Genomic DNA, 13,301 nt, shown 5'->3' with positions numbered 1-13,301 from the left:
GCCCTTTTTGCTCCCCATACAATGATACTTTAAACTTGAGGCTACCTCAATATCGTCGTCAAGTTATGTTAGCGTCTCACTTATTGTTATTAGGTCACTTATGATTTTTAACAATAAACTTTGGAGGCTCATAACTTTTGTTCTACTAGAGATAAGGGGATGCCCTTTGAGTATGTTATAGTCCAATTCGTCCCCCATCCAACCATACTAAGAACATAGGGCTACGACAAACAGGGGCCGAGTAATTAAGCAAAACGTAAACAAACAACCCCCTCCATAGGAATAGCATTACACTAAACTTTCGAGGCTCGTAACTCTGGTTCTATTACACTTCTGGTATTGCGTACTCGGTACCACAGCTATGTTATCACCATTAGCGCCAGCCAAGACGCGCTATTCATTTATATCTCCTGAACTTAAAAACCAAATTTCCAACTGAATCCATAAGGGGAAAGTTCTATAAATAAAATCAATCGGATTTGAAAAATAATGGGGGGGGGGAAGGGGGTCGAGTCTATTCGCACGAATTTGTTGGTCGTCAAATTGATCCATTCGATAGCCATCCCCGCCCTTTTTTGGGAACTCTAAAAATAGATCTGGAAAAAGGAGCTACGTCGGGAGTTCAGCTACCTTACCTTACCCCCATCCGATTTCTCTTAAAATAAAAATCGAGTTCCTTTTCAATTGAACCGAACGATTAAGGGGGATACGGGATGATGTGTACTTGTACAAGTTCAGCCTGGTCTTCTTTTAACTCCCCACAAAGCCAGAGCCGCCAAGAGAAAAAGGGAGGGCAAAACTACAGGGTTCATATGTACAACTTTTGGAAAACAAATTTCCCTGAGTTTTCCAGGTTTTTCCCGTATATGGAGTATCCTATGGAGCAAATGTTAACGAAGGAGGAGGTGGGGCAAATAGGACCATAACATTCTCAAAGGACATCTTCGTATCTCTAGTAGAACCAGAGTTACGAGCCTCCAAAGTTTAGTGTAATGTTAATCCTATGGAGGGGATGGTCACGAACATTTTGCTTTATTACTCGGCCCCTGTTTGACGCAAATTTCCCTGATTTCCCTGAATTTTACTAAAATTCTAAATTTCCCTGAGGTTTTTGTCAACTATTTATTTCCCTGATTTTTCCATGTTTTACAGGTTTGTATGAACCCTGAACTATGATAGCTACTCATTGAACTGGTTCAACAAAAAGGCGAATTTCTAACTACATCTTGAAAAACGTCACCATTATGTTTTTCATTCGCTGCAAATAACTCGATGCAGATTTAAAACGCAATTGCCGTTTATTTTGCGGAGACTATAGTTTCGAATTAAAGCGACTCGGTAGTTCGTTTATCACCCTCCAAGGAGTTCAATGCGATTCAAATTTAATTAGGCTTAACAATAACAGTAAGGAAGGGTCTGAAAGATGGCGTCAAATATCCAACACCTCGGACTCAATTCGGGTTTTCACTTCTAACTTTCTCGATAGCGATTCAAGTTGGATGGGAACCGTTTTCAAATTAAAAAGGGGTCGTAGGAAGAAAGAGTAGGTCGTGGGGTATGCTGGGAGAAATTGTGAAAGGCGAAAGAGGAATTTTTCACTAGTGACGGCTGGGTTTCGATGAAAAGAGGATGGTAGCGGGGGGGGGGGAGATTGGTCAGAGATGGGAAAAAGGAAAAAAGGACTCCTCATGCAGCTTCTGGCGACGCAACGACAAACCCCGGGCAACGGTAGTCACCTTCCTCTTTTCAACTGGGTTCCTCATCTACATGGCCGCTTACAACGAAACGATCTGGCTCGATTTATCAAGAATCGAGTCTTTTGTTTGAGGGGGGGGGGTTTTATACCCTACCCGCCTCTATACAACGTCTATCGTCGCCAGGGTGCGTGCCGGTACAAGAAAAGAAACGCGTTACAAAAATTGCACCCACGCTTTTCGATATTTGGATTCTTGCCAATATTTCTTCCCTTCTTCTACGAGAGGAAGACCGTGGGAAGGGGGACCTAGTACTAACAAACGATATGTATTTCGTGTTTCTAACACTAAACTGCCTTTCAAATATTATGAGAAAACTTTTAGGTTTCTCTCGAGTTATGGAGAGCGTCTTTATTACTCTGGGATGGAGCCACGGCCACTGGATGATGGACTTTATTTTTTTCTCTCTCTCTCTCTCTAAGAAGGGAGAGAGAATTAATAGTGAGATTTCTAACCGGTCTCGCTGTATTTTGTTGACGTTTAATTCAACAAAGAAATGGGTGTTACTTGAACTTAGGAGCGTAGAAAAGAGGCGGAAAACAGGATTGGGGAAATAGGCCGACACGTCAGAAATTAATAGACAAAATGGGAACTAGCCGGAAATGATCAGGGAATCGCGTACGTGTTGAAAGTAAACCCAGCAGATGTACCGACATCTTTTTGTCCCTAGGTATTCAAGCGATAAGTAAATAAGCCAAGTTCTTTTGCCATGGCCACACTGACTGATCAAGAAATTTAAATGCAAGTTATACGTCAAAGCAACATATTAGACGTATTCATCCCAGTCTCTTCTTCATCACGTGATCCCATTTAGGAATATAAACGATTGGCCATGATTGGCGCCAAAAAGCCACGATGCGTCTACTCGCTATAAGGAATCGTTTCTTTAAAAGCGACTCCTATTTGTCACGAAGGAATATTTCAATCGGCCACGCGAAAGGGAAATAAATGTAGGCCATATTCAAAAGGCCCTTTTCAAATCCCCATCCTATACGACGCTCGGCCGGGGGGGGGTTTGAAAGAGTTGGGGGGGGGCATCTTTAACAGTTTTTCCGGAATTTTTCATGGGACACCCGTCCGTCCGTCCGCGAAAAGAGGATAAGTCATCTAGGCTGATCGCCATCTTTTATCCTCCGTCGGTGTTTATTGGATGACGTCGTTAGATGGAGCGAGAAGCGGACTGACCTACTTTTCTAGTCTACATATATATATGGGCATCATTGATGGGGAGAAAGGAGGTTAGCCTACGGAGAGGGATTCCATGCTCCCATAGAGAAACGCGTGCAAAGATCTCTCGCCTGGCGTTGAACTCTTTCCACCTCCATCCTTAACCGGCGTAACTACCCCCTTCCCTTTTTTTCCAAATTCACCCCCCCCCTTCTTCAATTTCCCGGCAGGCGCTGCGCGCGCACGTGAAATAAGGGGAGTGGCCAATAATCGATAAACGCGTGGAATTTTCCCATCCTTAGGAAAGTCGGTGGTGTATGCCTGTACCGAATGCCTCGTGTTTGACCCACGAATTAAAAGGAAGAGAAAGTTTTTCCACTTTCATATATTATTAATAAATTTCCCGATTAGAATATTTGAATTAGTCACGAACGTGGCTTCGATCTCTTAAAGACGTTAAACTACTTTAGATACGGGGGCGGAACGCTAGTTACGTACATCAGTTTTAAAACTGTATTCCAATAAGAAAATCTGCTCTATGTACTTTACATTAGGTGTCCCTAGAAAGATTTCATAGTCTTTCAGCGACTAAAATACCTAAAGATTTGAAGGAAGTCTACTTTCGGTTTTTATAGCTATACACTTTTGATTAAATCAACGACTAAACGAAAATTTAGAAATTTCAAGATTAAAAGAGCGTAGTACCTACATTGAGAAATACGTTTACTATTAATGAAAGAGAAATATTTGAAAACAAATATTGATTAATAGCCGGGGTTTGTTACTTTTGAGAGAGGATCCTAATCCTCAATTAGCGCAAACGTGGCCTCGGACAATAGCCCGCTCCTTGATTAAACATTAATTGGGTCATGAATTTTCCGCGAGAGTCGAACGTCATCTTTGTTGACACGCCAAGCGCTAAACAGAGTAAGGGAGCAGCGTGTTTTGGCGCGACAAACAGAGCGTATATACACGGACGACCGAGCTTTGCTTTTTAAAAATCGAAATATTTACTTTGCCAAAAAAAAAAAATGGTACAAATTTCCCACCAGTAGCTTATATTAACCACTGATAAAATGGAGAATTTTTAAAGAAAATTTGAATAATTATGGGTAACAGCAAATGAGTTAACTCTGAATTTATCGTATCTACCAGGCGCTCTAAGGCATATAAGTCTCAAATTATTTTACCTAAATACATATTTTTACCGGACCCTTCAAAAATGCTTAATCGACATAAATGTCTAGAAAACAAGGGAGACCCGTACATATTCGTCCAAAATACTAACCCCCCCCCCCACTATCAAGACACCCATAAGCCACGTTCGCACTTATTGAGGAACAAATAATGATCTCTTATTACAAAATAGTTAATTAGTTTTTGAGGACTACCGCGCTGCCATTTGTTTAGTGGCGTCCGCTAAATTGAACCTCTTACCTCACCCAACCACCAACCAATCCCGTAGGGGTAAGAGGGTCTGGCTAGCAGACGCCACTAATTAAATCTGAATTATTTTGTAATAAGGGATCATAATTTGTTTTCCTATTTTTAGAAAAAGGCAGTTTATAATGTGTATAAACGGGATCTTTTCCTTTAAGGGTATTTTCACCGGCCTTAGCAGACATCAAGCAGTGTCTTAACGCGTGAACCGAGGCTTACGAAGTCGCTTCAAACTGGTAATGAAGAAGCTTTCAAACTAGTTGACCAAAGCAGTTCCAATTAGCGACTCGCTTGTTTGCGTGAACGTAGCAATAGTTACGCTGTACACCAGCCATACCAAGAACCAATACGAATCCCGAGAACATTCAAAGAGATAATATAGTATCTCGAGGCAAATTGGAACGTTCTCGGTTATTATTTGGGTTCTTGGCCAAATCCATCTTTAATAGTAAAAATAAAATATACATTTCAACTTTTAGCACAAAGTTTTTGAAAGTCCTTGGGAATTCTGATGTTTTTATATATTATTCCTAAAGAAATAGTTGGGCGAGATCTTTCTATACATATTTTTAGGCTAGAAAAGTCAAGCGAGTCGGCCGGGATGAGGAGTTTTAAAAGGGTAGTAGACGTAGAGAGACGGTCATAGCGTGCATGGCTTTTCATTTCAAAACATCTTTACAAGACCCCCCCCTCCCTCCTTTTTATTCCATTTTTGGGCAGAGTTGGGGCGCGGGATAAGAGCGCAAACGCGGGCCGCGAGTGAGAGCGCGGCGCCATTTTGAGGCTTTATCGATCGATTGAGGAGGCAAGCGAGGTCCGAGAGTGGCGCAGCAGCGCCCAGCGTCAAAACTAAAGGATGGAAGCGCCAAAGCGTTAGGGATCATTAGAGACAGGGCGGCTTCCAGCTAAAAAATTCAAAGAGTAGTAGAAAGTTTGCCCCTTACGATGACGCGCGGTGGGGGATAGACCGGGGGGGCGAGACGGTGGGTCAAGGAGACTCGGTCCAAAGATAAAACGCTCTAGTTCGTCACACAATGACGATGACAATCTTAATAGTGACGTCATACAAAGTGAAATGATACGGAAGATTATAGAAGCGATTTGTTTTTCTTTCCTTCCATTAATGACGATGTTGATATAACCCATTTAAAATTGTTACGTAAGAAATGTTCCAAATGACATCACGAACAATATAATTTAAGCGCTTGGCCTATATATGTCCCACACTTTCACGGATATAATTAGGAATGAAGGAAGAATCCTTTCCACATTATTTACGCACTCGCGAGAGAGAGTACTAATTCTTTTGAAACTTCATGAACTAATGAATTGCATTAGTGTCGTCTGCTAGCCAGAACCTCTTACACCTACGGGATTGTTTGAATTCTCACAGGCTGAGTGAGCTAGCAGACGCCACTTAACCAATGGAGGTAGAGTTTACACCCTCATTACGTTACGTTACTTTACTTTTCCTTTAAGTTAGATAAATAGTTAAGAAACTGCGTTAAATTACGTGTTAATGATCAAGAAGTTAAAATCCGGAAAAAGCTTAATAAAGAAATTTAGTCAAAGTCAAAAATTCTAAGAAAAAAAAAGAGGTAATAGCAGCTGAAAAGTTAAATAGTCGAAACAATTCAAAAAGAGACTCATTCGAGAGGATAAGTATACCAGGTTAAACGAACCAGAGCGTTACATATCCCACGAGAGACAAATCAGAATACTTAGTAATAGGCTCTAACCTTTTTTAAACTACCCATCACCAATGAATGAAAAAGTGAGTTAAATGCTCCTGAAAAAATGGTAACACGGGCAAACGGATACTTGACTCGAATCTCTCTCGGCTAGTTCAGAAATTAACTAAATAGAGGTAGTTTAAGCGAAGAAATTTTCCCAAACCACGAATCAAACGACTATACTTTTCGAAAGGATCAGCTCTTTAGGAGAGAAGAAAGAGGTAGAGGTAGAAATAAGGTCATAGTTCATTAATTAGCCGATATATCGCGGCTTCACGGTCATTGAGCGTAGCGCAATTACTCATTCGAATGACGCAACATTAAATTTTATCGTTTGTAAGAAGGAAGGCTAGAGCCTGTCTAGCGCGGTATAAGTACAAATGACTAGAAAGAGCAAACCCCTAAGATTTTTCCCAGCATTCTCCTCTTCCCGTTTCCAGTTTAAGCGCGAGTGTACCGCGTGCCGTTTACTCGGCACGTAAAATAACTCTGCGGGCGGATTTTGCAAGACAGCGTGCTGTGGAAATTCCCACCCGATTCTTTGTAGAAAGTACTCGTCGATTGAAGTTGGTCGTAATGATTAATCAGAGTCTGAAGGGTTATACCCCAGTTTCTTGACTTACCCCCCCCCGTTGTGTTTTTTTAGGAGATTAAGACTCGATGTTATTTCGTAATTACCATATAACAATCATTTCGCTTTAAAAGCCTAATGGCCATTTAAGGGGGTGGAACAGTACGCGTTACGTAATTCACGAAGGCTCTGATGAAACGGAGGTTTTTTTCCATTATTAGGTATAATTTAGGTTTTTATAGGAAATGGGTGTATTTTGCAGCTAACTGTATAGATTTTTAACACTATTTAACGGGTAACTCAAATTTAGGGGATAACCCTTGAATAAGGCGGCTTCCCGAACCATACATAGTTACCAGACTAGGAGGATTAGTACCATTTACGCGAGGAAGTCGGCTGGTTACTTGGCGCGTACAACTTTGCGCTTCAAGTATCCTCCACGCGCAAATGGTACGAATCCTCCAAGTCCGAAAACTACGCGTAACAACACACTGGGCGTATATATAGTAAAGTTACGCCAGCTTCTTAGCATTATCGACTATTAATTTAGATTGCCATAGCGATATTGCCGATTGTCATCGCTTCCTAGGGGTGGGAGGTGAAAGAAGTACCACTAGACCTGTCTAGAACAAAATGCAAAGACTCACCCGTGCACTCGTATCGCGGAAATTGGGGGTTAGACGTAGGGCGCTTTTGTCCGCAGTTATCACGGACGCGTAAAGGCGCGCACGCGATTTTGGTTAAGAAAAAAAGGATATGGCCATTCGATGATAAACCTGGTGTATCTCCGGATAAAGTTTTCTTCGCCAAAAATAAACAAGGAACTGGGACCTTTGCCGCTGGCCACGACCGGGGCACCTTTCTTGCGAGCCATGGCAAATCCTCCTCCGCCGCCGTCTCCACCGACGCCCCCAACGGCTGAACCGACTCTTAGGCCGCCATGTTCTCCCAAGGAACTTAAAAACCGGCTAGCGCTTTCACTGGCGTCAGTGGCGCCCGCGCTTAGCGCCGAGAGACTAACAACAGTCACGATTCAATTCCAATAAACAATCGGCGGCCGGGTCCAAACACGTCCGATCCACGTCCAACCGGATTATCCACAGAGAGACCGCAAGAAGAAGAAAAGGGAGAGAAAAACAACGAGATTATGTTAGTACAGATTGATACGAATATATCGCACCCCCCCCCCCCGCCCCCGCAGACAACAAAATAATATTATTAACGGCTGGCCCAATTCAAAAACGCTATTTCTTCGTGCAACAAAACGTTTCGATAAGGTTTAAAATAAATTTTGCAAAAAGAGTAATAATTATCTATAGGCCTAGTTATAATTAAATGAATATCTGTAGATTCTTTCAAAATGACAAATTAGAGTTGCAAAATATGCGATTCATTTTCTTTTAACTCATTCGGCAATGCAAAGTTCTACGCTGTGGTTGATACCTTAATATTCTCAAAAACAGAATAGATCAAATTCTTTATTTTCTCGTCAACAAATTAAATATTTATACGCTTCTTCCTCATCGGTATATATATGTTTTTGGGCTGTACAAATAATCCTATCTTTCTAAATTATTTACCAATATCCTCGTTGTTGTTGATCTCATTTTTAAGCTGATATTATACCATGTCACCTCTCATACGTAATTTACCTCAATCTCGGGTAAATATACTTAAGTTAGTATCTTAACCAAAATCAATTAAAACTAAGTCAACGAAGCAAAATATATAAATGTACAAAAATTTAAATATTTGTTCGTAATTTTAAAATTACAATATCAATAAATATAAATAAATTCCATCCAAAAATACCCTAACTACGACCATACCTTGTACGTAATAAACGTTCTAAATCATTAATTTAAGCTCGAAAAAGTTTAAACTAATTCCGTTGTAAGATTTAAACGGGCCACGCGTGGGAGATGATAGTATAGTGGCCTAAAAAATAAGTAGATCACGAAAGAATGGAACGGAAAGTTCATCACGTTTAACCCTAGAAACCTATTAAAAGCTTGATTAAAATATGTTTGTGGTGAAATCACGTTTTCCCCGGGAATATTGAGCTACGAATTCGTGCAACGGGCAGCGGAGAATGGTCAGAGGAAGGAAGAGAGGGGTAGGGGGGGGGGGTAGGGGGGTAGGGGTGTGCTTTGTTTATCCGTGTATACTAAAGGGGAATAAACAACGCCCTCTAACGTTGGTAGCGCCCCCAGAAAGGAATATGGTAGGCCCTAGAGCCTTATTGATCTCCCTCTAGGCGTCGGGGAAATACCGTTAGCTTCCTTCCAACTAAGTTTACCGGAGAAGTAGCTCCGCTCTGCTTTGCTCCAAGGAAGAAATCGAATTACTCGCAAAAATTATATAAAAAAAATGCTCGCTCTCTCCCGCCCGCTATTAGAAATCAGACGTTTCAGTGATGATGGTGTATTTTGGGAACGTGCGTGGGAAACTTCTGGGACACGAAAATTAGAATATGTAAGGCGCTTCCACCAATTCTTACTGACATTATGTAAAATTAATTAAATTTAAATAAATTTCGTTACGCCCTCAAATAACCTTTTGACCTCTTACGTTCTTCGCAATAATTCATTCCAAATCCGAGTCACGTGATAATCATTTAGTTAAAAAGTAACTAATTAAAATCAAGAGTCTCTTCAGTTAAACTTAATCATTAATTCGAATAGACCAGCGTGGCCACCCTTGACCTAAAAAATACTAGCTCGATTTACAATTATATTACATTGGCATTATCGCTCGTTCGCCAATATTGGAAGCTTACTCTACTTTCGTTTCTTTACGCATTCTCTCCTAGCTAGTTCTATTCTTTTTCCAATTTCACGGAGAGTTTTGGGTGGACTTTATAATGTCTGTTAGTGTTCCAATAATGACAGCATTCTAATTAGTCCGCTTAAGTTACGTTAGATGGCCATGTTTGGTGTACGAGGATCGAGAGGCTCATTCTCTCCAGGAATTCCCCCGAAACGCCCACGCTAAACCCCAACTCCTTTTTTACTACGAATTGCGTCATACCGACTTTTATTCGCCATTATATTGGTTTCTGGGTATCAGCAGGCGTCAGCGGGCTTTTAGGGTTACCTAACCCTTTCTTCCGGTTTCAATTCCAGGAATAAAATTAAATACGTATGAAACGTTCGTGCGTAATTATGTTGAATAATTCGCATAAACGAATTTTTATATTTAATTTTTAATTATTATATTATTTTTTAATTACTATATTACTTTTTAAATATTGTATTATTTTTTAATTACTATATTACTTTTTAAATATTGTATTATTTTTTTAATTAATATATTATTTATATTTATATTTATATAAAGCTTGTCACTCGTTTCTAAGGTTTACGTAAATAAAATAATTGAATATTCTTGGATAAACTGAATAAATTGTTAAACACACGTAAGTGTTTATCTCTTATTTAGTTATTTTGGATGAAAGATTCTACTTCGCATTGTTATTTAAGAACGTGATAATTTCCCCTAACAATATACGGGTCTGAAAGCTATCGTAAATTTTCAAAATTAAATTCACACGATATGTTTATGAACTCCATAAACTTAGGCTTCCCTAGGCTATAATCGCACCCCGGTGGGTACAAATCTTTCTCTAATATTTTTCAGACCTCTTTCCGTGTCTGCCTCCCTTAACCGAAAACCTCCACTTTCGGATGAAAATTTGATATTTCAATTTTGAAATAAGTTTGAGTGGGCTCAATATGATTTTTATTTAATTAATTTTGTTTCAAAATATGAACAAATTTGACATATTAACTTATATTTAAAAATATTTAAATCCGTTTGAAGTGCCGAACTTCAGGGGCAAACTCGCTAATGTATTTCCTACGGGCCCCTGTAGAAATGCTTACTCGCAATACACTTATGTACGATATTTTTTAAAAACTCTTATCTCTGTTAATTCTGGACAGATTTCCACAAATTTTGTCTCATTTTGAAGATAAATATATAACCTGTACGGTATTAACTCTAATAATTACATTGTGAAACCATTCGATACGTAAAATTAGACACTTAAGATTCGAATAGTAAGTTAAATTTTAAATGAACCATAAATTTATAATTAAACTAGATATTGTTATAGCGTAATTTTATTTTTTGAAATTGAGACTAAATAAAACGAAATCGGATAAGATTTGACAATTTTAACAACGTTTAATTCAATAATTTCAGAAGCCGAACTTTAGGGGCAAACCCTTTAATGTATTTCCTACGAGCCCCTGTAGAAAGGCGTCTTGCAATACACCAATGTACCTAATTTTTTAAAAATTCAGCTCTTAGCTAATTCTGAACCGATTTGACCGTTTCTGGTCTTACTTTGAAGCTAATATTACGCTCTATAGGGATACGTTTTAGTATTTAAATTACTACTTGTTTAAAATATAATATTCATCTTCAAGAGTTTCTCAACTTTTCTAAATATTATAAAATACGAAATAAACTGAAAAAAAGTGACATAAAAATTCAATATCAATAACCCTTTTCCAATTAGTTTAGTATATGGCTAGCATATCGAAATAAAAACCTCAGGAAAAAAAAACACGATAAAAATTTGCCTTTATTAGATTAGAATTTCAAATAAACATTCCTAGGTGTAATAAGGCAAAACCCCGAAGGAGTTGAAGAGGGGGTAAATGATTTTAATATCAACGAGGGGAAGGTGGTTAGTGAAAGAAAGGGTTTTTACACGTAAACTAGCCTAAATACAAGTCACGTGACCGTGTTTCATCGGCACGCATGGGCGTGGCTTCGTGCGTGACTACCTTACCAAAAATGCATCGGGAAAAATGGGGGTTCGACGCGCTTTTAGGAAGCCCCCGACCCGACTGGAGCAGCGTACCTTTTCATATACCCCTTTTTCTAGTCAGGGTAGGCGAAAATATACAATTTTCATAGAGCATTACTTATTCAAGCTATATAAAACCAATGAAAAGAGCTTTCTTAATACGAGCGAGCGAGCGAGCCAGAGCTGACCGGAAGAACGATACACCACTCCCTTTCCCAGCAGAAGCTTCCTTTCCCGCCAAAAACGTCGATTTACTTAAAAATAAATGAATCCTAACCCTAAATGACCTATACAAGGTGAAGGATAAAAGGTTAAACGCCAGTTGAAGTCTACGGGGATAATTACGCGCACCCTTTAACAGCGAAAACGTAATTATACCGATTATATCGAGTTCATATGCTGAGGGGAATTACGGGTCAAAGTAAAGTCAGTCCTAGTTTTACTTAAAAGTATTCTTGAATACCGAACTTAATTTAGCTTATTTAACTTGGTCACGCTCTGCTCTTCAAAACCAGGACTTGGTTTAGCTATTCGCCTACTATTCGGTAGTATTTTGCTACTATAAGCTAAAGGGAGAACCGACGAATTTAAAATTTCGATACACAACATTAAATTATAGTTGTAAATTAATTTATAACAGGCTTTAAAATAACAATATATATATTTTGAAAAGTTTTAAATAATTAAAAAAAAAAATGAAACAAACTCAAAAATTGTAAAAGGTGTATTTAAGCTTAAGGTAAAAATATCCCTTGAAGCATTTTCGTTCTCGCTATTATAAGCTAAAGTGTTTCGAGAAAAAACCACCAAGCTCTTCTATGGCTTTACAACACAGCGGTTACGTTATACTAAAGTGATTACGTATTTTGGTTTTATACTCGTGATTAAACGGGATTGTAATTTTAAAAGATTAGCATCGATCAATATTTACTACGGTTCTTACGTAACCTTATTTAGCCTAAAAAACAATACTTACATTGTTAAATTTAGAAATATCGTTTCTCCCTCATACCACACTACTACTACTATTGGACAAAGAATATTACAAAAGCAACGTGGGTGGGTGGATGCTGCTCGGAGTATTAGTCTACACTGGGCCACCAGATCATTTTCTGGTGGTGGTATCTATGACGACAGTGCATGGGGTTTTTCTCTCTAGCGTGTACGTGTATTTAAGAAGCCAGCAGCGCGTTCCCCCGCGCTCGCTACTAGGATATAGAAATGCATTCTTCATCGACCGCGCGCATTTTCTTTTGTTTTCCCTTTTTCTAGACAAAAAAAACCCCGTTCTAATAACAAAGACCTAAAACTTGCGTAATACTTCCCTAAATTCGGCCTTCTTTAAGCGAATTTTGGCAAGTATTAGACCTTAATTACACACAAAAGTAGAAAGATAAGAGCCTACAACCAGAAAAATGCGTTATAGCAGAAGGGGATAATAGAAGAAGGATGACACTCTGTATCCTCTTAATACTTTAGTTATGTAACATGATTCTTCCCGGGCTCACCCTTTTTGTTTGCTCTCCCGCTGCTCATCAAACTTCAGATGGGCACCGCACCGCTAGATGAATTCTGTAATTGTTTGGCACCAAATCCCCAGCAATCAATTCACAAACCTCGTCTTGGGGTGGGTCAAAAATCCGCAAACGCATTTTGCCAAATAGTTAAGCGCTAATAGAGAAATGATGAGGGAACTATTTATCGGATATGTGATTCGGTTTAGTAACCTTGCTCCAAATGTTCCGATGTTGGGAAGAATGACGTTACACTTACACCGCTTTGTGCTTGTACACTTCTCTCGAAGAGAAGTATTATAT

The 13,301-nt window shown here is 39.2% G+C and overlaps 1 protein-coding gene across 19 annotated transcripts in view; it reads right to left on the bottom strand.

Moving 5' to 3' along the window:
• Window positions 1–13,301, bottom strand: part of cac (calcium voltage-gated channel subunit cacophony) — a 151,679-nt gene that overhangs the window by 56,535 nt on the left and 81,843 nt on the right. For all 19 annotated transcript variants that reach the window (XR_016379743.1, XM_089861926.1, XM_089861935.1 and 16 more), the window contains one exon: window positions 7,425–7,681. Coding sequence is in view for 18 of the 19 variants with exons in the window: in XM_089861926.1 (XP_089718052.1) it covers window positions 7,425–7,681 (257 nt within the window). In the remaining variant the exon portion in view is untranslated. The remainder of the gene's footprint in view (window positions 1–7,424; window positions 7,682–13,301) is intronic.

This window comes from Phalangium opilio, unplaced genomic scaffold, assembly GCF_054372755.1.
Source record: "Phalangium opilio isolate 3A_F unplaced genomic scaffold, DU_Popi_V2 ptg000528l_1, whole genome shotgun sequence".
Taxonomy (NCBI): domain Eukaryota; kingdom Metazoa; phylum Arthropoda; class Arachnida; order Opiliones; family Phalangiidae; genus Phalangium; species Phalangium opilio.
This window is presented reverse-complemented; position numbering and strand designations above follow the sequence as displayed.